Genomic DNA, 21,138 nt, shown 5'->3' with positions numbered 1-21,138 from the left:
TCCAAGCTCGGATCTATGACCATATTAAAATCACCCCAATAATCAACTGATATGAGTCCAAGTCAGGGACCTTCTCCAATACCCACCTCATAAAATTCCCGTCTTCGTAGGTTAGCCCTGTTGCCTCACGGTGCCGAGGTCCCAGGTTCGATCCCGGCTCTGGGTCACTGTCCGTGTGGAGTTTGCACATTCTCCCCGTGTTTGCATGGGTTTCGCCCTCACAACCCAAAGATGTGCCGGGTAGGTGGATTGGCCACGCTAAATTGCCCCTTAATTGGAAAAAATGAATTGGGTGCTCTAAAAAATAAATAAAAAATCCACGTCTTCTCAATTCGGGGCATAAAGGTTTACCAAAACCACCGGCACCACCTCTAGCTTCCCACTAACCATCACATATCTTGCCCCCGGATCGGCCACAATATACCCCACTTTGAACGCCACCCGCTTATTAACCAACACCGCCACCCCCGTCGTCTTCATATCCAGCCCTGAGTGGAACACCTGCCCCGCCCATCCCTTCCTCAGCCTCTTCTGGTCCCCCAGCTTCAGGTGCGTCTCCTGTAAAAACACAACGTCCGCTTTCAGACTCCTCAGATGCATGAACAAGCTGTTAATTGGCCCATTGAACCCCCTCACGTTCCACGAGTGCAGCCTAATCGGAGGGCTCCCCACCCCCTTCTTCTGCTGATCAGCCATATCCCTCTCTGGGCCAGCCCCTGGCCCGCATCACACAATCCTCCAAGTCCATCCCTGGGTGTCCACCGCATTGATCCCTTCCCAACTGTGCCACATCGACCATTCCCATGTCAGCAACCCTCCCTAGCCCCTTCCTTCCCCTCCTCGAACAAAAAGCCAACCCCATCCCCCCCACCACGCCTTCTTCCTGGCCACCCCCCACCTTACCCCTGTGAACTAGCCATCCAGCTAGCATGGTGGCCTCTGAGCAAGTTCTCCATCCACCCTTCCACTGTTCAGTTCCCCTCCCCGCTGACCACCCCAACCATCGACTCCTAAAGAGTAACAAAAGGCCTCCTTCTGCACTGTAGGAGCTCTATGATTCTATAAGGGTTAGGGTTAGAGAGAGTATTGGGTTAGAGAGAGCGTGAGGGTTAGAGAGAGTGTGAGGGTTAGGGGTTAGAGTATGGGTTAGGGTTAGGGGTTAGCAAGAGTGTTTCGCTTAAAATAAAGGTTAGGGCTAAAAAGAGTGTTATATTTGCTGTTAAAATTGAAGGTTAGGGTTAGAGTAAGGATTAGGATTACCACACCACCAATTATTGTGTCATCTGAGAAATTACTTGTCATACCCCCACATTTACATCCAGATCATTAATGTACACTGTAAACAGCAAGGGAAGGGACCCGACACCAATCCCTGCAGTACACCAGTAAACACAGGCCTATCAGTCACAAAAACAACCTTTGTCCATCACCCTCTACCTTCTGCCAATAAACCAATTTTCAATCCAATTTGCCAAATTGCCCTGGAACCCATGGGCTCTTACCTTTTAAAAAAAATTTACCCCCCCACCCCGCTCTGGTTTGCTGCTGCTGTTGACCTCCACCTAACGCTCCGCGAGAAAGTCAAGGAACGGTTGCCACCGCCTGGAGAACCCCTGCACAGACCCTCGCAAGGCAAACTTTATCCTCTCCAACCTGAGAAACCCTGCCATGTCACTGACCCAAGCCTCCACGCTTGGGGGCTTCGCGTCCCTCCACATTAACAAGAGCCTTCTCCGGGCTGCCAAGGAGGCAAAGGCCAGAACTCCGGCCTCTTTCGACTCCTGCACTCCCGGATCGTCCGATACCCCAAATATCGCTATCCCCCAGCTCGGTTTTACCAGATGGTCTAAGACCTTGGACGTAGCCTTTGCAAAGCCTTTCCAAAATCCTGTAAGTGCTGGGCACGCCCAGAACATATGGACATGATTTGCTGGGCTCCCTGAGCACCTCACACACCTGTCCTCCACCCCAAAGAGCTTACTCATTCTCGCCCCTGTCATATGTGCCCGGTGCACCACCTTAAACTGAATCAGGCTAAGCCTGGCGCAAGAGGAGGAGGAATTGACCCTGCCCAGAGCCCACAGGCCCTCATCCAGCTCCTCACCCAGCTTCTCCTCCCACTTGCCCTTCAGCTCCTCCACCGAGGCCTCCGCCTCCTGCAGCTTGGAATGTGGTGACTAGGGGCTTTTCACAGTAACTTCACTTGAAGCCTACTTGTGACAATAAGCAATTTTCATTCATTTCATTTCCTGATATATTTCCGATATCTTGCCATCCCCTACCCACACGCCCGAGACCACCCTGTCCTATAACCTCCGGGCAGGCAGCAGCGCAAATTCCCCCACCTGTTTTTTCACCAACGCCCGAACCTGCATGTAAAGGTATTCCCAGGGGGTAGCCCAAATTTCTTCTCCAATGCCCTCAGACTAGCAAAAGTCCCATCGATGAACAAGTCCCCCATCCTTTTGATACCCGCCCTGTGCCAACTTAGGAACCCCCCGTCTATTCTACCCGGAACGAACCTGTGATTGTTCCGTATCGGGGCCCAGACTGAAGCCCTTGCCTCCCCACTGTGCCGTCTGCACTGCCCCCAGATCCCCAATGTCGCCGCCACCACCGGTCTCGTGGTATACCGCGTCGGTGGAAGCGGCAACAGTGTCGTTATCAGTGCCCCCAAGCTAGTATCGTTACAAGACACCGCTTCCAACCGTTTCCACGCCGCCCCCTCTCCCTCCATTACCCATTTCCGAATCAGGGATATATTCGCTGCCCAGTAATAGCTGCAAAAGTTCGGCAGTGCCAACCCACCCCCACCCCCCGACTGCGCTCCAAGAACAGTCTCTTAGCACGCGGGGTCCTGTTTGCCCACACAAATCCCGTAATAATCCTATTTACCCGCTTGAAAAAGGACATGGGGATGAGAATGGGAAGGCACTGGAAGACGAACAAGAACCTGGGGAGGACCGTCATCTTTACGGACTGCACCCTGCCCGCCAGGGAAAGCGGCAGCATGTCCCACCTCTTAAAGTCCTCCTCCATCTGATCCACCAGCTGCGCTAAATTGAGCTTGTGCAGAACCCCCCAGCTCTTAGCCACCTGAATGCCCAAGTAGCGAAAGCTCCTCTCCACCATCTTAAGCGGTAGCTCTCCCAGTCTCTCTTCCTGGCCCCTCGCATGTATCACAAAAAGATCGCTTTTTCCAACATTCAGCTTATACCCTGAAAAGTCTCCAAAGTCCCTAAGAATCTGCATGACCTCCCCCATCCCCTCCACCGGATCCGCAATGTACAGGAGCAGGTCATCCGGATACAGTGAGACACGATGCTCCTCCCCCCCCCCCCCCCCCCCCCCCCGCCGCCCCCGCCCCCCAAACTAACCCCCTCCAGTTTCTGGACTCCCTCAACGCCATGGCCAGCGGTTCAATCGCCAGGGCAAACAGTAGGGGGCACCCCTGCCTCGTCCCTCGATGTAATCTAAAGTACCCCGACCGCAGCCGGTTCGTCGACACACTCGCTACCGGGGCCTGATACAACAATTTAACCCACCCTATAAATTCCTGTCCAAACCCAAATCTGCTAACACTTTCCACAGGTACTCCCACTCCACCCGATCGAAGGCTTTCTCCATGTCCATTGCCGCTACCACTTCTGCATCCCCCCCATCCGAGGGCATCATGATCACATTCAGGAGCCTCCGTACATTCGTGTTCAACTGTCTGCCCTTCACAAACCCCGTCTGATCCTCATTCATCACTCCTGGGACACAGTCCTCAATCCTAGTGGCCAAAATTTTGGCCAACAGCTTGGCATCCACATTAAGGAGCGAAATCGGCCTATAGGAGCCACATTGCAACGGGTTCTTATCTCGCTTGAGGATAAGCAGGATCAGAGCCTGCGACATCGTCGGGGGAAGGGTTCCCTTTTCCTTAGCCCTACTAAAAGTCCTCAACAACAGCGGACCCAGCAGCTCTGAGAATTTCCTATAAAACTCTACGGGATACCCATCCGGTCCCGGGGCCTTGCCCGCCTGCATACCCCCTAACCCCTTAACCAGATCCTCCATCTCAATCGGGGCCCCCAATCCCTCTACTCGCCCCTCCTCCACCTGTGGAAACCTCAGTTGGTCCGGGAACTGCCTCATCCCCTCCGCCCCCCTCCGGGGGTTCTGACTCGTACAATTTGCCATAAAAGTCCTTGAAGACCTCGTTATTCCTTGCCGAGCTCAGCACCGTGTTACCCCCCTATCTCTAATTCCCTCAATCTCCCTGGCCGCCTCTCTCTTCTGCAGCTGATGCGCCAGCATCCTACTTGCCGTCTCCCCATACTCGTGCACTGCTCCCTGTATCTTCCTCAACTGGGCCTTAGCCCTCCCCGTGGTAAGCAAGTCAAACTCTACCTGCAGGCTCCGGCGCTCCTTCACCAACCCCTCCTCGGGGGATTCCGCATACCTCCTGTCCACCCTAAGTATCTCCCACACCAATCTCTCCCTCTCCATCCTATCCCTCTTCTCTCTGTGGGCCCTGACTGAAATTAGCTCCCCTCTGACAATTACCTTCAGCGCCTCCCAGACCACACTCACTGAAACCTCCCCATTGATGCTCGATCAATGACTCCAGAAGCAAGATTGGCAGACAATTGAAGGCTTTATTGCACTAGATGTTTCCCCCAGCAGCGCAGGTACAGAATGCAGCTGCTAGGGAGACACAGGCTCTTATACTCCGCCTTAGTGGGCGGAACCAGCAGACAGGCCTCACCAATGATATTGCTGTCTCAGGTACCTCCCACACCAATGGTCTTACAGCATTAACCTGGGTACTGTAATACCCCTAATACTGACTACCACATTCACCTCCTGTTAAAAAAAAGAGTCCGGCGGGGGTGGTGGTCTCGTGTTATACAGTGGTAGAGGTTGAGGTTATGGTGGTACCCAGTATACATTAGTACAGTGTTTTGCCTCGTTACATGTCGCAACTATTTACAATATTTATTTACATTCAAAATGAAGCAATTAGTCGGTCGGGGCCCTGGTCATCCTCTGTGATTGTCGCAGTCTCGGCGGTGATGCAGGTGCCGGCTCGGGCATCCGTAGCTCTGGGAGCATGGCTTTGACTTCTTCATCACCCCTAGATGGGATCAGTGGGAGAACCGATCCACCTGGGAAGGGGGCGGCTGTGGGGTGCGCCGGTGGGAGGGAGGGTGGGTTGGTGGTGGGGGTGTGGGTGGGGACCCAGCGGGTGCCAGGTCCCGTAGGGAGACCGTGTCCTGTTGGCCGTCAGGGTACGCCACATAGGCGTACGCCAATGGGTCCGTCTTGTGCGCCCGCACCTGTTTACGGAGCAGGAGCTGCCAGCCAGGTTGGGAGCGAGGTCCCGGAGGAGGACTTCCTAGGGAAGACAAGGAGCCGTTCGTGAGGTGTCTGGTTGGTCGTGGTACATAGCAGTGATCGGATGGAGTGGAGAGCATCCGGGAGGACCTCCTGCCAGCGGGAGACTGGGAGATTCCTGGACCGTAGGGCCAGTAGGACGGTCTTCCAGACCGTTACGTTCTCCCTCTCTACCTGTCCATTTCTCCAGGGGTTGTAACTGGTCATCCTGCTCAAGGCAATGCCCTTGCTGAGCAGGAATTGACGCAGTTCGTCGCTCGTAAAGGAGGACCCCCTATCGCTGTGTATGTAGGCGGGGAAACCGAACAGCGTAAAGATACTGTGGAGGGCTTTTATGATGGTGGCTGCGGTCATGTCGGGGCGGGGACGGCGAATGGGAACCGGGAGTATTCGTCAGTCACGTTCAGGAAGTACGTGTTGCGGTCGGTGGAGGGGAGGGGCCCTTTGAAGTCCATACTGAGGCCTTTATCGGTGCGCTTTCTCTGGCCTGTAAAAGTGCAGCTTGCACTCCGCACAGATTTGGCAGTTCCTGGTGGCGGTCCTGACCTCCTCGATGGAGTAGGGCAGGTTGCGGGTCTTAATGAAATGGAAGAATTGAGTGACCCCCGGGTGACAGAGGTCCTCGTGGAGAGCCCAGAGTCAGTCCACTTGTGCGTTGGCACATGTGCCGCGGGATAGGGCATCAGGAGGCTCGTTTAACTTCCCGGGACGATGCAAGATCTCATAGTTGTAGCTGGAGAGCTCGATCCTCCACCGTAAGATCTTATCTTTCTTTATCTTGCCCTGCTGTGCATTATCGAACATGAAAGCAACCGATCGCTGATCAGTGAGGAGAGTGAATCTCCTGCCGGCCAGGTAATGCCTCCAGTGCCACACAGCTTCTATTATGGCCTGGGCCTCCTTTTCAACTGAGGAATGGCGGATTTATGAAGCATGGAGGGTACGTGAGAAGAAGGCCACGGGCCTGCCTGCATGGTTGAGGGTGGCCGCCAGAGCTACGTCGGACACGTCGCTCTCGACTTGGAAGGGAAGGGATTCATTGATTGCATGCATCGTGGCCTTTGCGAGTCCGCTTTGATGCGGCTGAAGGCCTGGCGAGCCTCTGCTGACAGGGGAAAAACTGTGGATTGAATTAGTGGGCGGGCTTTGTCCGCATCGTTGGGGACCCACTGGGCAAAATATGAAAAAAATCCCAGACAGCGTTTCAGGGCCTTGGAGCAGTGGGGGAGGGGGAACTCCATGAGGGGGCGCATGCGTTCAGGATCTGGGCCTATAACTCCATCATGCACTACGTAGCCGAGGATGGCTAGACGGTCAGTGCTGAACACACATTAGTCCTTGCTGTAGGTTAGATTAAGGATTTTTGCGGTATGGAGGAAATTTTGGAGGTTGGTGTCGTGGTCCTGCTGGTCGTGGCCGCAGATGGTGACGTTATCGATGTACGGAAACGTGGTCCGCAAACCGTGCCGGTCAACCATTCGGTCCATCTCCCGTTGGAAGACCGAGACTCCATTTGTGACACCGAAGGGAACCCTTAGGAAGTGGTAGAGCCGCCCATCTGCTTCGAATGCAATGTATTTGCAGTCGCTAGGGCGGTTGGGGAGCTGGTGGTAGGCGGATTTTAGATCCACCATGGAAAATACCTTGTATTGTGCGATCCTGTTGACCAGATCGGATATGTGGGGGAGAGGGTACGCATCGAGCTGCGTATACCTGTTGATTGTCTGACTATAATCGATGACCATCCTATGCTTCTCCCCGGTCTTTAAAACCACTACTTGAGCTCTCCAGGGACTGTTGCTAGCCTCAATGACACCTTCTTTCAGTAACTGCTGGACTTCCGACCTAATGAAGGTCCGGTCCGGGCACTGTACCGTCTGCTCCTGGTGGCGATGGGTTTGCAATCCGGAGTGAGGTTTGCAAAAAGGGAAGGCAGATCGACCTTGAGGGTCGCGAGGCTGCAACCAGTGAGGGAGGGTATAGGGCCTTCAAATTTAAAAGTTAAACTCTGGAGGTTACATTGGAAATCTAACCTAGGAGCGTGGCAGCGCAGAAGTGAGGGAGGACGTAGAGGCGGAAATTTTTAAATTCCCTTCCCTGGACCGTGAGGTTCGCTACGCAGAACCCTTTGGTCTCTACAGAGTGAGACCCGGAGGCCAGGGAGATTTTTTGATTAACTGGGTGGATAGGAAGATAACAGCGCCTTACCGTGTTGGGGTGTATGAAGCTCTCTGTGCTCCCGGAGTCGATCAGGCAGGATGTTTCGTGCCCATTGAAGAGCACGGTCGTCATCGCGGTTGAGAGCGTACGGGGCCGAGACTGGTCCAGGGTCACCGTGACAAATGTTGAATTCTTTACCCATCAGTCTGGCCTCAATAAAACTCTAGATGGATTTGTAGGCATAGTATTATTTATTTTTAACCAACTTGCAAATCTGACTCGCTTCTCAGGGACACAGAACCAGTCTCCTGGACCCCTGGGAAACGAATGAGGAAGGAGACAAAGGGATCTCTGCAAATACATTCAAATGGCATCAAGTTTCACATACACGATTCCCATAGGTCATCCTATACCCCTCCTGACCTGGCCAAACATCCTAATTGGCTCACTTCTCATTCCTTAACCCTGGTCTCTTGTTACCCAGCATCCCTTTCTCCTCCTCTACCAGACACCCCTCACCCTTCTTGCCATGCTTTCTGAAATCCTTTGTCTGTGAACTCACTAGAATTAGACTGGCTTACATCTACATTACTGTATCTAATATATTTAAACTAACTATTTTATATCACATTCGTCAACCGAGGCAAGTCGTGGCAGAAGTTGGAGGTTTGCCTCGGGCGGTGCGTGGTCATCCGAACCGGGGTCCTGAGACTCCAGCCAAAATGGCGGCAACCACTGGTTGCACATGGCTGGGGGTGTGCAAGATGGCAGCACCCATAAGTCGCACGTGGTCCCTGGGGAACAAGATGGCGGCGCCCGGGGCCCGCACGTGGCTCTGGAACAGGAAGATGGCAGCGCCCGCTGACCGCACGTAGCTCATGGAGAGGGTTGGGGTGGCGGTCCCGGTTTGCCCCCGGAGACCGCGGCGACCACCCGGGACTGGCATACCGCCCGAAATGGCCCTTTTTGACGCACCCTTTGCAGGTGGAGGAGCGGGCCGGGCAGCGCTGCTGGGGGTGCTTGGCTTGCCCACAAAAATAGCAGCGGGGCCCCCCGGGGTTGCTTAGTAGCACAAGCTTGTGGGGGGGGGGATGCATCGGAGTTGGCCGTGGGGGGGGGTTCGACGCTGCCCAAAGGGCTGCAGCGCGGTCGGTTACATAAGCGCGGGCGTTTCGGGAGGCCACATCCAGGGAGCTAGCAAGGGCCCGTGCATCCTTGAGGCCTAGTGTCTTTTTTTCTAGCAGCCGCTAGCGGCTTTGGGAGGACAGCATACCTGCAACGAATGCGTCTCGGATCAAAGGTTCTGTGTGGTCGCTGGCTGAAACTTGCGGGCAGTCATGGTTCCTGCCTAACACCAGGAGCGCACGGTAAATATCCTCCAGTGATTCCCCGGGGATTTGTCGCCTCATCGCTAGCAGATGTCGGGCGTAGACCTGGTTTACTGGGCGAATATAGTCTCCTTTCAGCAGCGTCATTGCGGCCTCGAAATCGTCCGCATCCTCGATGAGGGTGTAGACCTCTGGGCTCACCCTCGAGTGGAGAACCTGCAGTTTCTGGTCCTCCGTAGGTTCAGTCGTGGCCGTCCTGAGGTACCCTTTGAAGCACGCCAGCCAGTGTTTGAAGGGTGCCGCTGAGTTTGCCGTGTGGGGGCTGAGTTGCAGACACTCCGGCTTGATTCGGAGCTCCATTATTTAAAATCTAGTCCAATAAATTGATGTTCGATCAATAACTCCAGAAGCAAGATTGGAACACAATTGAAGGTTTTATTGGACTAGATGTTTCCCCCAGCAGCGCAGGTACAGAATGCGGCTGCTAGGGAGACACAGGCTCTTATACTCCGCCTTACTGGGCGGAACCAGCAGGAAGGCTTCACAAATGATATTGCTGTCTCAGGTACCTCCCACACCAATGGTCTTACAGCATCAACCTGGGTACCGTGATGCCCCTAATACCGACTACCACACCCATTATCATTGGTCTCCACATAGCTTTGGATACACCTCCGAACCCGCCCACAGACCTCCTAATCCGCCAGTAGTCCCACATCCATTCTCCACAGGGCGTTGGCCTCTCTCCTCCCCCAGCCCCAACTCCACCCAGTGCGGGGCATGGTCCGAGATTGCAATGGCCGAATACGCCACCCCCTCCACTCTCGGGATTAGCGCCCTACTTTCCACGAAAAAAAATCAATCCGAAAGTACGCCTTGTGCACATGGGAGAAGAAGGAAAACTCCTTTGCCCTTGGCCTGGCAAATCTCCAAAGATCTACTCCCCCCATCTGGTCCATGAACCCCGTCAGGACCTTGGCCGCTGCCGGCCTCTTACCCGATCTTGACCTAGACCGATCCAGTGCCGGGTCCAGGACCGTGTTAAAGTCCCCCCCATTACCAAACTGCATGACTCCAGATCCGGAATCCTACTGAACATCCGCTTCACGAACCCTGCATCGTCCCGGTTCGGAGCATACACATTCACTAACACCATGCGGGCTCCCTGCAACCTGCCACTCACCATAACATATCGACCCCCTTTATCTGCCACAATACCCGCTGCCCCAAATGCCACCCACTTGCTCACCAAAATTGTGACCCCCCTGTTCTTCGCATCCAGCCCTGAGTGGAAAACCTGCCCCAGCCATCCTTTCCTCAGCCTGGTTTGATCCGCGATCTCCAGGGGCGTTTCTTGTAGCATGTCTGCCTTTAGCCCCTTTAAGTGCGCGCCAACTAGCCATCTCCTTTTTAAGGCCAGCCACGTGCCCGCGCCTCCCGCACCCTCTAGCCCCCCAAGCGGAGGCTCCCCGTCCCGGCTCTCCCCTTTAACATCGATTCCCCCTCAATCAGCACAGCAGCATCCCAGCCCCCCCACTTAACCCCCCTCCCCCGTCAAGCATCCGCTTAACCCCCCTACCCTCCCCCCCCTATTGCACTCCCGTAAGTCAGCTGACTCATGCTGCCCCCGGCCGCTCCCACCTCCACCTCCAATCCCCCTGTGGATTCCCCTTACAAATCTCCAACCCCTCCCCCCCCCACCTAAGTGGGGTAGAGAGAGTCCCCCCTTACACCCCGTGTGAACAGAGAAAGAAAAACAAAACAAAGTACCGTACACTCAAACCCGCAGCTTCAGGTGCCACCCCCACCATTTCGCTGGTAAACCGTGCTCCCTGTCTGGGCCGACCCTGTGGGTGACACTACAGTCCCCACCTCCTGTGATGCAGCTCTTCCCAACTGCGACCTCGCCCAAAGCCTCGAGGGCCCAGGGCAAAGGGGCCACAAAAACACAAGAAAACGCGGGGGAAACCCCAACCAAACACCGCCCCCTCCCCCCGACCAACAACCCCCACAGCATACTGCAGTCCATCAACTCGAGTCCAGCTTCTCATTCTTGATGAAAGTCCACGCCTCGTCCGGCGTGTCGAAATAGTGGTGCCGGTCCTGATATGTAACCCACAGCCTCGCCGGTTGTAACAGCCCGAACTTCACCCCCTTTCCGTGGAGGACCGCCTTGGCCCGGTTGAATCCCGCACGCTTCTTGGCCAGCTCTGCACTCCAGTCCTGATAAATACGGATCTCGGTGTTCTCCCAGCTGCTGCTCCATTCCTTCTTCGCCCATCGCAGGACACACTCCTTATCGGTGAAGCGGTGGAATCTTACCACCATAGCTCTCGTCGGCTCGTTCAACCTTGGCCTCCTTGCCAGGACTCTGTGCGCCCCATCCAGCTCCGGGGGCCGCGGGAAAGCCCCCGCGCCCATCAGTGTACCCAGCATCGTGGTCACATACGCCACAGTATCCGACCCCTCCACGCCTTCAGGGAGACCCAGAATCCACAGGTTCTGCCTCCTTGACCTATTATCCAGGTCCTCCAGCCTCTCCTGCCTTTTTTTTGTGCAGCGCCTCGTGCGCCTCCACTCTAACCGCCAGGCCCAGAATCTCGTCCTCATTATCAGAGGCCTTCTGCTGCACCTCCTTGATCGTCGTCCCCTGCATCTTCTGGGTCTCCACCAACCTTTCAATCGACGCCTTCATAGAGGCCAGCATCTCTGCCTTTAAATCCGCAAAGCAGCGTCTCAAAAACTCCTGCTGCTCCCGTGACCACTGGGCCCACGCTGCCTGATCCCCGCCAGCCGCCATCTTGCTTTTTCGCACCCATTCTCCTCTCTTCTCCAAAGCCGCTTTTTTGATCGCCCCACTCCTTGTCCACTCCATACAGTGCTGGGGGAGCCTCACTGTTTCCTTCCCACACCGGGAATCGTCGTCAAAGTGCCGCTGGAGCTCCTTAAAAGGGCCCAAAAGTCTGTTATCAGTGGGAGCTGCCGACCTTACGACCTACCTAGGCATAGCCGCAACAGGAAGTCCCGCTCTTACCTTCTTGACCAGTCTCCCATGCGGGACATTGTCAAAAGCCATACTGAAGTCCATGTAGACTCCATCAATTGCATTGCTCTCATGACACACCTAATCACTTCCTCGAAACATTCAAGAAAGGTCATTAAATATAATCTCACTGTGTGAGTTTTCCTCACATCGCCCTCCCGCCCAAAAACTTCAATCTGTGACCCACCCCAAGAAGAACACCTTTCCTTTCACTCCCTTAGGGCAGCACGGTAGCACAGTGGCTAGCACAGTTGTTTCACCAGTGTGCCAGGTTCAATTCCCGGCTTGGGTCACTGTCTGTGTGGAGTTTGCACGTTCTCCCTGTGTGTGCGTGGGTTTCCTCCGGGTGCTCCGGTTTCCTCCCACAGTCCAAAGACGTGCAGGTTAGGTGGACTGGCCATGCTAAATTGCCCTTCATGTCCAAAAAGGTTAGGTGGGGTTACTGGGTTACGGGGATAAGTTGGAAGTGTGGGCTTAAATGGGGTGCTGTTTCCAGGGGCCGGTGCAGACTCGATGGGCTGAATGGCCTCCTTCTGCACTGTAAATTCTATGATTATCTGAACTCATCACCATCTTGCCCACCTCGACCAGATCTCCCCCTCGATGTCTTTTGCCCCAAGGAGAATAATGTCCAGCTTCTCCAACCCAAACCTGGGAGCTAACATCCCCTCATCCCTGGAACCGCTCTGGTGACTCTCCCTCCCCCGCACCCTCCCGAGGACCCTCACCCCCTTCCCAAAGCGTGGAGACCCAGAACTGGACACAATCCTCATGGTGGTACGTCGATCTATTTCCTCCGGTTGCCCAGGTTGGTTTTGTTCAATACATTAGCTTGCCGATTATATTTAGCTGTTATTTTACGGCGAATGTCAATAGATAGGGTCTGAGTTTCTCCATTGAATCAGCTGGGTTGCTGAACTGTCTTCATAACTGACCTCCCTGGGGTGTGACCTTTCCATCAAAACTGCTCGTCTTCTGCTGATTCCCCTCCCCTCGCCCCCAATCTGCAGCCAATGTAAAACCGGATTATGGCCACTCAAGACTCTGTCGCTGGCAAGGATAACATTTATTGCCCATCCCTAATTGCCCCTTGAGAAAGTGGTGGTGAGCCATCTTCCTGAACCACGGCAATCCCTGCGGTGTAGGTACACCCATTGTGCTGTTAGGGAGGGAGTTCCAGGATTTTGACCCAGCAACAGTGAAGGAATGGCTGATATATTTCCAAGTCAGGGTGGTGAGGGTCTTGGAGGGGAACCTCCAGGTGGTGGGGTTCCCAGGTATCTGCTGCCCTCGTCCTTCTCGATGGTAGTGGTCGTGGGTTTGGAAAGAGCTGCCGAAGGAGCCTTGGTGAGTTCCTGCAGTGCATCTTGTAGATGGTACACACGGCTGCCGCTGCATGTCGGTGGTGGAGGGAGTGGATGTTTATGATGGTGGGTGGGGTGATTGCCCTGGATTCTGTCAGCTTGTCAGCATTGTTGGAGCCGCACTCATCCAGCCAAAATTACTGCATAACTCTGAACGTCCAGCGTCCAGGGTCATTGTAGCTTCAGCTGCACTGACACCTGCAATGAAGCTTGCGCAATGCGAGAAAACGATTAATGTTTAACCCCTTGCTTTATAAAGCTTGCACCGACCGTCCTGTTCCTCATCCTGTTCAGCTGGAATCAGGAAGTTAAACTCCCACACAATGTCAATGGTCTGCCGTCTGTTCAAATCGTTCAGCAGCCGAGGCCTAGCAGCCAGTCCCAAGTCTGGGGCTGGATTTCGCAGTAGCTGGAATGCACTCCCACGCCAGCCCCACATTTCTGCCTTGTACAGCGAACTGCACCACCAGTCGGTCGCCCAGCCTAATGGGTTCATATTTCGACAGGTAAGAGATTAGATTTGGGGGGATAGAAATAGAGAGAAACTCACAGAGAGAAAGAGGAGGCGGAAATAAAAGAGACAGGCAGAGGGTGTCAGAGAGTTAGAGGAAGGCAAAGAGAGAGAGAGAAGCAAGGGAGAGGAGGACGCAGGGGCAGAAGGAGACAGAGAGACCTAATAGGTCAGATTATGCAGGAATAAAACTACTGATTGATGAGAAATAAGGGGAGAGACAAACAAAAGAGGAAATATTGGCTCCCAGGACACTGGGGAGAACTCCTCCCTGCTCTCCTTTCAAATAGTGGATGTGGGATCATTTACACCCGTCAGAGTTGATCGGTAATGTTTCATGTGTAAGATATCACTTCCAATTGAACGCTCATTCAGTACCGACAATACAGCGCTTCCTCAGTAATGACCCTCTGACAGTGCGGCACTCCCTCAGTACTGACAATGCAGCACTCCCTCAGTAATGACCCTCTGACAGTGCATCGCTCCCTCAGTACTGACCCTCTGACAGTGCAGCTCTCCCTCAGTACTGACCCTCTGACAGTGCAGCACTCCCTCAGTACTGACCCTCTGACAGTGCAGCACTCCCTCAGTAATGACCCTCTGACAGTGCATCGCTCCCTCAGTACTGACCCTCTGACAGTGCAGCGCTCCCTCAATACTGACCCTCTGACAGTGCAGCACTCCCTCAGTACTGACCCTCTGACAGTGCTGACCCCATGACAGTGTAGTACTCCCTCGGTACTGGCCTTCTAACAGTGCAGCACTCTCTCAGTACTGAGTCTCCGATAGCGCAACGCAGCCTCAGTATTGAGTCTCCAACAGTGCAGCGCTCATTCAGTACTGACCCTTTAACAGAGCAGCAAACTCTCAATACTGACCCCCTGACAGAGCTGCATTCCCTCAGTACTGAGCTTTCTGAGAGTGCTGCAGTCCATCAGCACTGACCCTCTGACAGTGCAGCACTCCCTCAGTACTGACCCTCTGACAGTGCTGCACTTCCTCAGTACTGACCCTCTGACAGTGCAGCTCTCCCGCAGTACTGACCCTCTGACCGTGCAGCACTTCCTCAGTACTGATCCTCTGACCGTGCAGCACTCCCTCAGTACTGACCCTCTGACCGTGCAGCACTCCCTCAGTACTGACCCTCTGACTGTGTGGCAGTCATCAGTACTCACCCTCTGACAGTATCGTAGCCCCTCAGTATTGACCCTCTGACAGTGCAGTAGCCCCTAAGTACTGACCCCTTGACAATGCAGTGGTCCCTCCAGTACTGAGCTTCCTGACAGTGCTACACTCCCTCAGTCCTGATCCACTGACTGTGCAGCAGTCATCAGTACTCACGCTCTCCAATGTAGCAGCCCCTCAATACTGACCCTCTGATAGTTCAGTACTCTCTCAATACTGGCCCCCTGACAGTGCAGCACTCCCTCAGTACTGACCCTCTGACAGTGCAGTGCTCCCTCAGTACTGACCCTCTGACAGTTCAGCACTCTCTCAATACTGGCCCCCTGACAGTGCAGCACTCCCTCAGTTCTGATCCTCTGACAGTGCAGCACTCCCTCAGTTCTGATCCTCTAACAGTGCAGCACGCCCTCAGTGCTGACTCTCTGACAGTGCAGCACTCCCTCAGTACTGATCCTCTGACAGTGCAGCACATCCTCAGTTCTGATCCCCTGACAGTGCAGCACTCCCTCAGTACTGACCCTCTGACAGTGCAGTGCTCCCTCAGTACTGTCCCTCTGACAGTTCAGCACTCTCTCAATACTGGCCCCCTGACAGTGCAGCACTCCCTCAGTTCTGATCCTCTGACAGTGCAGCACTCCCTCAGTACTGACCATTATAAAGTGGAGTACTGTCTCAGTACTAGGATGGCAATAGAGAGTTACGGACCCCGGAAGTGCCGAAGATTTTAGTTTAGACGGGCAGCATGGTCGGATAAGGCTTGGAGGGCCGAAGGGTCTGTTCCTCAGTACTAACGCGTTGACTGTGCAGCAGTCATCGGTACTCGCGCTCTGCCAATGTAGCAGCCCTTCAATACTGACCCTCTGACAGTTTTACACTTCCTCAGTACTGACCCTCTGACAGTGCAGGACTCACTCAGTAGTGACCTTCTGACAGTGCAGCAGCCCCTCAGTACTGATTATTTGACAGTGCAGCATTCACTCAGTACTGACTCTCTGACAGTGCAGTAGCCCCTCAGCAATGACCCCTTGACAATGCAGCGATCCCTCCAGTACTGAGCTTTCTGACAGTGCAGCACACCCTCAGTACTGACCCTCTGATAATGGAACTCTCCCTCAATACTTTTCTTTTTAAAATTTAGAGTACCCAATTATTTTTTTCCAATTAAGGGGCAATTTAGCGTGGCCAATCCACCTAGCCTGCACATCTTTGGGTTGTGGGGGCGAAACCCACACAAACACGGGGAGAATGTGCAAACTCCACACAGACAGTGACCCAGAGCTGGGATCGAACCTGGGACCTCGGCGCCGTGAGGCAACAGGGCTAACCCACTGCACCACCGTGCTGCCCCGACTGACCCTCAGTACTGACCCTCTGACAGTGCAGCACTCCCTCAGTACTGATCCTCTGACAGTGCAGCACTTCCTCAGTTCTGATCCTCTGACAGTGCAGCACTTCCTCAGTTCTGATCCTCTAACAGTGCAGCACGCCCTCAGTGCTGACCCTCTGACAGTGCAGCACTCCCTCAGTACTGATCCTCTGACAGTGCAGCACATCCTCAGTTCTGATCCCCTGACAGTGCAGCACTCCCTCAGTACTGACCCTCTGACAGTGCAGTGCTCCCTCAGTACTGTCCCTCTGACAGTTCAGCACTCTCTCAATACTGGCCCCCTGACAGTGCAGCACTCCCTCAGTTCTGATCCTCTGACAGTGCAGCACTCCCTCAGTACTGACCATTATAAAGTGGAGTACTGTCTCAGTACTAGGATGGCAATAGAGAGTTACGGACCCCGGAAGTGCCGAAGATTTTAGTTTAGACGGGCAGCATGGTCGGCAAAGGCTTGGAGGGCCGAAGGGTCTGTTCCTCAGTACTAACGCGTTGACTGTGCAGCAGTCATCGGTACTCGCGCTCTGCCAATGTAGCAGCCCTTCAATACTGACCCTCTGACAGTTTTACACTTCCTCAGTACTGACCCTCTGACAGTGCAGGACTCACTCAGTAGTGACCTTCTGACAGTGCAGCAGCCCCTCAGTACTGATTATTTGACAGTGCAGCATTCACTCAGTACTGACTCTCTGACAGTGCAGTAGCCCCTCAGTAATGACCCCTTGACAATGCAGCGGTCCCTCCAGTACTGAGCTTTCTGACAGTGCAGCACACCCTCAGTACTGACCCTCTGATAATGGAACTCTGCCTCAATACTTTTCTTTTTAAAATTTAGAGTACCCAATTATTTTTTTCCAATTAAGGGGCAATTTAGCGTGGCCAATCCACCTAGCCTGCACATCTTTGGGTTGTGGGGGCGAAACCCACACAAACACGGGGAGAATGTGCAAACTCCACACAGACAGTGACCCAGAGCTGGGATCGAACCTGGGACCTCGGCGCCGTGAGGCAACAGGGCTAACCCACTGCACCACCGTGCTGCCCCGACTGACCCTCAGTACTGACCCTCCGACAGTGCAGCACTCCCTCAGTACTGATCCTCTGACAGTGCAGCACTTCCTCAGTTCTGATCCTCTGACAGTGCAGCACTTCCTCAGTTCTGATCCTCTAACAGTGCAGCACGCCCTCAGTGCTGACCCTCTGACAGTGCAGCACTCCCTCAGTACTGATCCTCTGACAGTGCAGCACATCCTCAGTTCTGATCCCCTGACAGTGCAGTACTCCCTCAGTACTGACCCTCTGACAGTGCAGTGCTCCCTCAGTACTGTCCCTCTGACAGTTCAGCACTCTCTCAATACTGGCCCCCTGACAGTGCAGCACTCCCTCAGTTCTGATCCTCTGACAGTGCAGCACTCCCTCAGTACTGACCATTATAAAGTGGAGTACTGTCTCAGTACTAGGATGGCAATAGAGAGTTACGGACCCCGGAAGTGCCGAAGATTTTAGTTTAGACGGGCAGCATGGTCGGCAAAGGCTTGGAGGGCCGAAGGGTCTGTTCCTCAGTACTAACGCGTTGACTGTGCAGCAGTCATCGGTACTCGCGCTCTGCCAATGTAGCAGCCCTTCAATACTGACCCTCTGACAGTTTTACACTTCCTCAGTACTGACCCTCTGACAGTGCAGGACTCACTCAGTAGTGACCTTCTGACAGTGCAGCAGCCCCTCAGTACTGATTATTTGACAGTGCAGCATTCACTCAGTACTGACTCTCTGACAGTGCAGTAGCCCCTCAGTAATGACCCCTTGACAATGCAGCGGTCCCTCCAGTACTGAGCTTTCTGACAGTGCAGCACACCCTCAGTACTGACCCTCTGATAATGGAACTCTCCCTCAATACTTTTCTTTTTAAAATTTAGAGTACCCAATTATTTTTTTCCAATTAAGGGGCAATTTAGCGTGGCCAATCCACCTAGCCTGCACATCTTTGGGTTGTGGGGGCGAAACCCACACAAACACGGGGAGAATGTGCAAACTCCACACAGACAGTGACCCAGAGCTGGGATCGAACCTGGGACCTCGGCGCCGTGAGGCAACAGGGCTAACCCACTGCACCACCGTGCTGCCCCGACTGACCCTCAGTACTGACCCTCCGACAGTGCAGCACTCCCTCAGTACTGATCCTCTGACAGTGCAGCACTTCCTCAGTTCTGATCCTCTGACAGTGCAGCACTTCCTCAGTTCTGATCCTCTAACAGTGCAGCACGCCCTCAGTGCTGACCCTCTGACAGTGCAGCACTCCCTCAGTATTGACCCTCTGACAGTGCAGCACTTCCTCAGTTCTGATCCTCTGACAGTGCAGCACTTCCTCAGCACTGACCCTCTGACAATGCAGCACTCCCTCAGTACTGACCCTCTGACAGTGCAGCACTCCCTCAGTACTGACCCTCTGACAGTGCAGGACCCCCTCAGTACTGACCCTCTGACAGTGCCGCACTCCCTCAGTACTGACCCTCTGACAGTGCAGCACTCCCTCAGTATTGACCACACACAGACTGAGACACACAGTTTCTTACTCACTACCATGCACACGCACACATGAGCATTGTCACACACATCTGAACTAACCACTCTTTTTCTTTCAATCCTTTGATTTTTGTAGCTCTTTGAGAAGGTCAGTTCCACATACACCTATCTTCTCGCAGACGCACAGAATAAAGAGGCTGTGATCATCGACCCTGTTATTGATGAAGTGAATCGTGATGTCAAATTAATTGAGGAGCTGGGACTAAAGCTTCTCTACGCAGGTAAAGAAATTAACAAATTTTAAGAAATGCATCTCAGTCGCTCCCTCTGCCCTGTCCCCATCAAACTCTCCCAGGTGTTAGAATATAGAACATAGAACATTACAGCGCAGTACAGGCCCTTCGGTCCTCGATGTTGCGCCAACCTGTGAAACCACTCTAAAGCCCATCTACGCTATTCCCTTATCGTCCATATGTCTATCCAATGACCATTTGAATGCCCTTAGTGTTGGCAAGTCCACTACTGTTGCAGGCAGGGCATGCCACGCCCTTACTACTCTCTGAGTAAAGAATCTACCTCTGACATCTGTCTTATATCTATCTCCCCTCAATTTAAAGCTATGACCCCTCGTGCTAGACATCACCGTTCGAGGAAGAAGGCGCTCACTGTCCACCCTACCCAATCCTCTGATCATCTTGTATGCCTCAATTAAGTCACCTCGTAACCTTCTTCTCGAACGAAAACAGCCTCAAGTCCCTCAGCCTTTCCTCATAAGATCTTCCCTCCATACCAGGCAACATTCTGGTAAATCTCCTCTGCACCCTTTCCAATGCTGCCACATCCTTCCTATAATGCGGCGACCAGAATTGCACGCAATACTCCAAATGCGGCCGCACCAGAGTTTTGTACAGCTGCAACATGACCCCATGGCTCCGAAACTCAATCCCTCCACCAATAAAAGTTAATACACCGTACGCCTTCTTAACAACCCTCTCAACCTGGGTGGCAACTTTCAGGGATCTATGTACATGGACACCGAGATCTCTCTGCTCATCTACACTGCTAAGAATCTTACTGCCACCTCTCAGCCCAGCGCTGCAGCTTATCTATGTCCCTCTGTAACTTGTAACATCCGTTCGCACTGTCCACAACTCCACCGACTTTAGTGTCATCTGCAAATTTACTCACCCATCCTTCTACGCCCTCCTCCAGGTCATTTATAAAAATGACAAACAGCAGTGGCCCCAAAATAGATCCTTGCGGTACACCACTAGTAACTGGACTCCAGTCTGAACGTTTCCCATCAACCACCACCCTTTGTCTTCTTCCAGCTAGCCAACTTCTGATCCAAACTGCTAAATCACCCTGAATCCCATGCCTCCGTATTTTCTGCAGTAGCCTACCATGGGGAACCTTATCAAACGCTTTACTGAAATCCATATACACCACATCAACTGCTTTACCCTCATCCACCTGTTTGGTCAGCTTCTCAAAGAACTCAATAAGGTATGTGAGGCACGACCTACCCTTTACAAAACCGTGTTGACTATCTCTAATCAAATTATTCCTTTCCAGATGATTATACATCCTATCTCTTATAAACCCTTCCAAGATTTTGCCCACAACAGAAGTAAGGCTCACTGGTCTATAGTTACCGGGGTTGTCTCTACTCCCCTTCTTGAACAAGGGGACAATATTTGCTATCCTCTAGTCTTCTGGCACTATTCCTGCAGACAAAGGTGACTTAAAGATCAAAGCCAATCGCTCAGCAATCTCCTCCCTAGCTTCCCAGAGAATCCTAGGATAAATCCCATCCGGCCCAGGGGACTTATCTATTTTCACACTTTCCAGAATTACTAACACCTCCTCCTTATGAACCTCCAGTCCTTCTAGTCTAGTAGCCTGATTCTCAGTATTCTCCGCAACAACGTTGTCTTTTTCCTGTGTGAATACTGACGACAAATATTCATTTAGCACCTCTCCTATCTCCTCGGACTCCAAGCACAACGTCCCACTACTGTCCTTGACTGGCCCTACTCTTACCCTAGTCATTTGTTTATTCCTGACATATCTATAGAAAGCCTTAGGGTTATCCTTGATCCTACCTGCCAAAGACTTCTCATGTCCCCTCCTGGCTCTTCTTGGCTCTCTCTTTAGGTCCTACCTAGCTAACTTGTAACTCTCGAGTGTCCTAACTGAACCTTCATGTCCCATCTTTACATAAGCCTCCTTCTTCCTCTTGACAAGTGTTTCGACAG

At 53.3% G+C, this 21,138-nt stretch overlaps 1 protein-coding gene across 2 annotated transcripts in view; it reads left to right on the top strand.

The window, feature by feature from the left end:
- The window catches only part of ethe1 (ETHE1 persulfide dioxygenase), a 76,102-nt gene that overhangs the window by 9,925 nt on the left and 45,039 nt on the right, over positions 1-21,138 (top strand). The window contains exons 1-2 of one of the 2 annotated variants that reach the window (XM_072468947.1): positions 13,438-13,783; positions 19,017-19,161. In XM_072468947.1, the coding sequence (XP_072325048.1) occupies positions 13,601-13,783; positions 19,017-19,161 (328 nt within the window). In that variant the 5' untranslated portion in view covers positions 13,438-13,600. Of the gene's footprint in view, positions 1-13,437; positions 13,784-19,016; positions 19,162-21,138 lie in introns of those variants that run through there. The other variant, XM_072468948.1, reaches the window with a different exon arrangement.

This window comes from Scyliorhinus torazame, chromosome 12 (genome assembly GCF_047496885.1).
Source record: "Scyliorhinus torazame isolate Kashiwa2021f chromosome 12, sScyTor2.1, whole genome shotgun sequence".
Taxonomy (NCBI): Eukaryota; Metazoa; Chordata; class Chondrichthyes; order Carcharhiniformes; family Scyliorhinidae; genus Scyliorhinus; species Scyliorhinus torazame.
The sequence above is the reverse complement of the archived record's forward strand: the minus strand, read 5'-3'. Positions and strand labels throughout refer to the sequence as shown.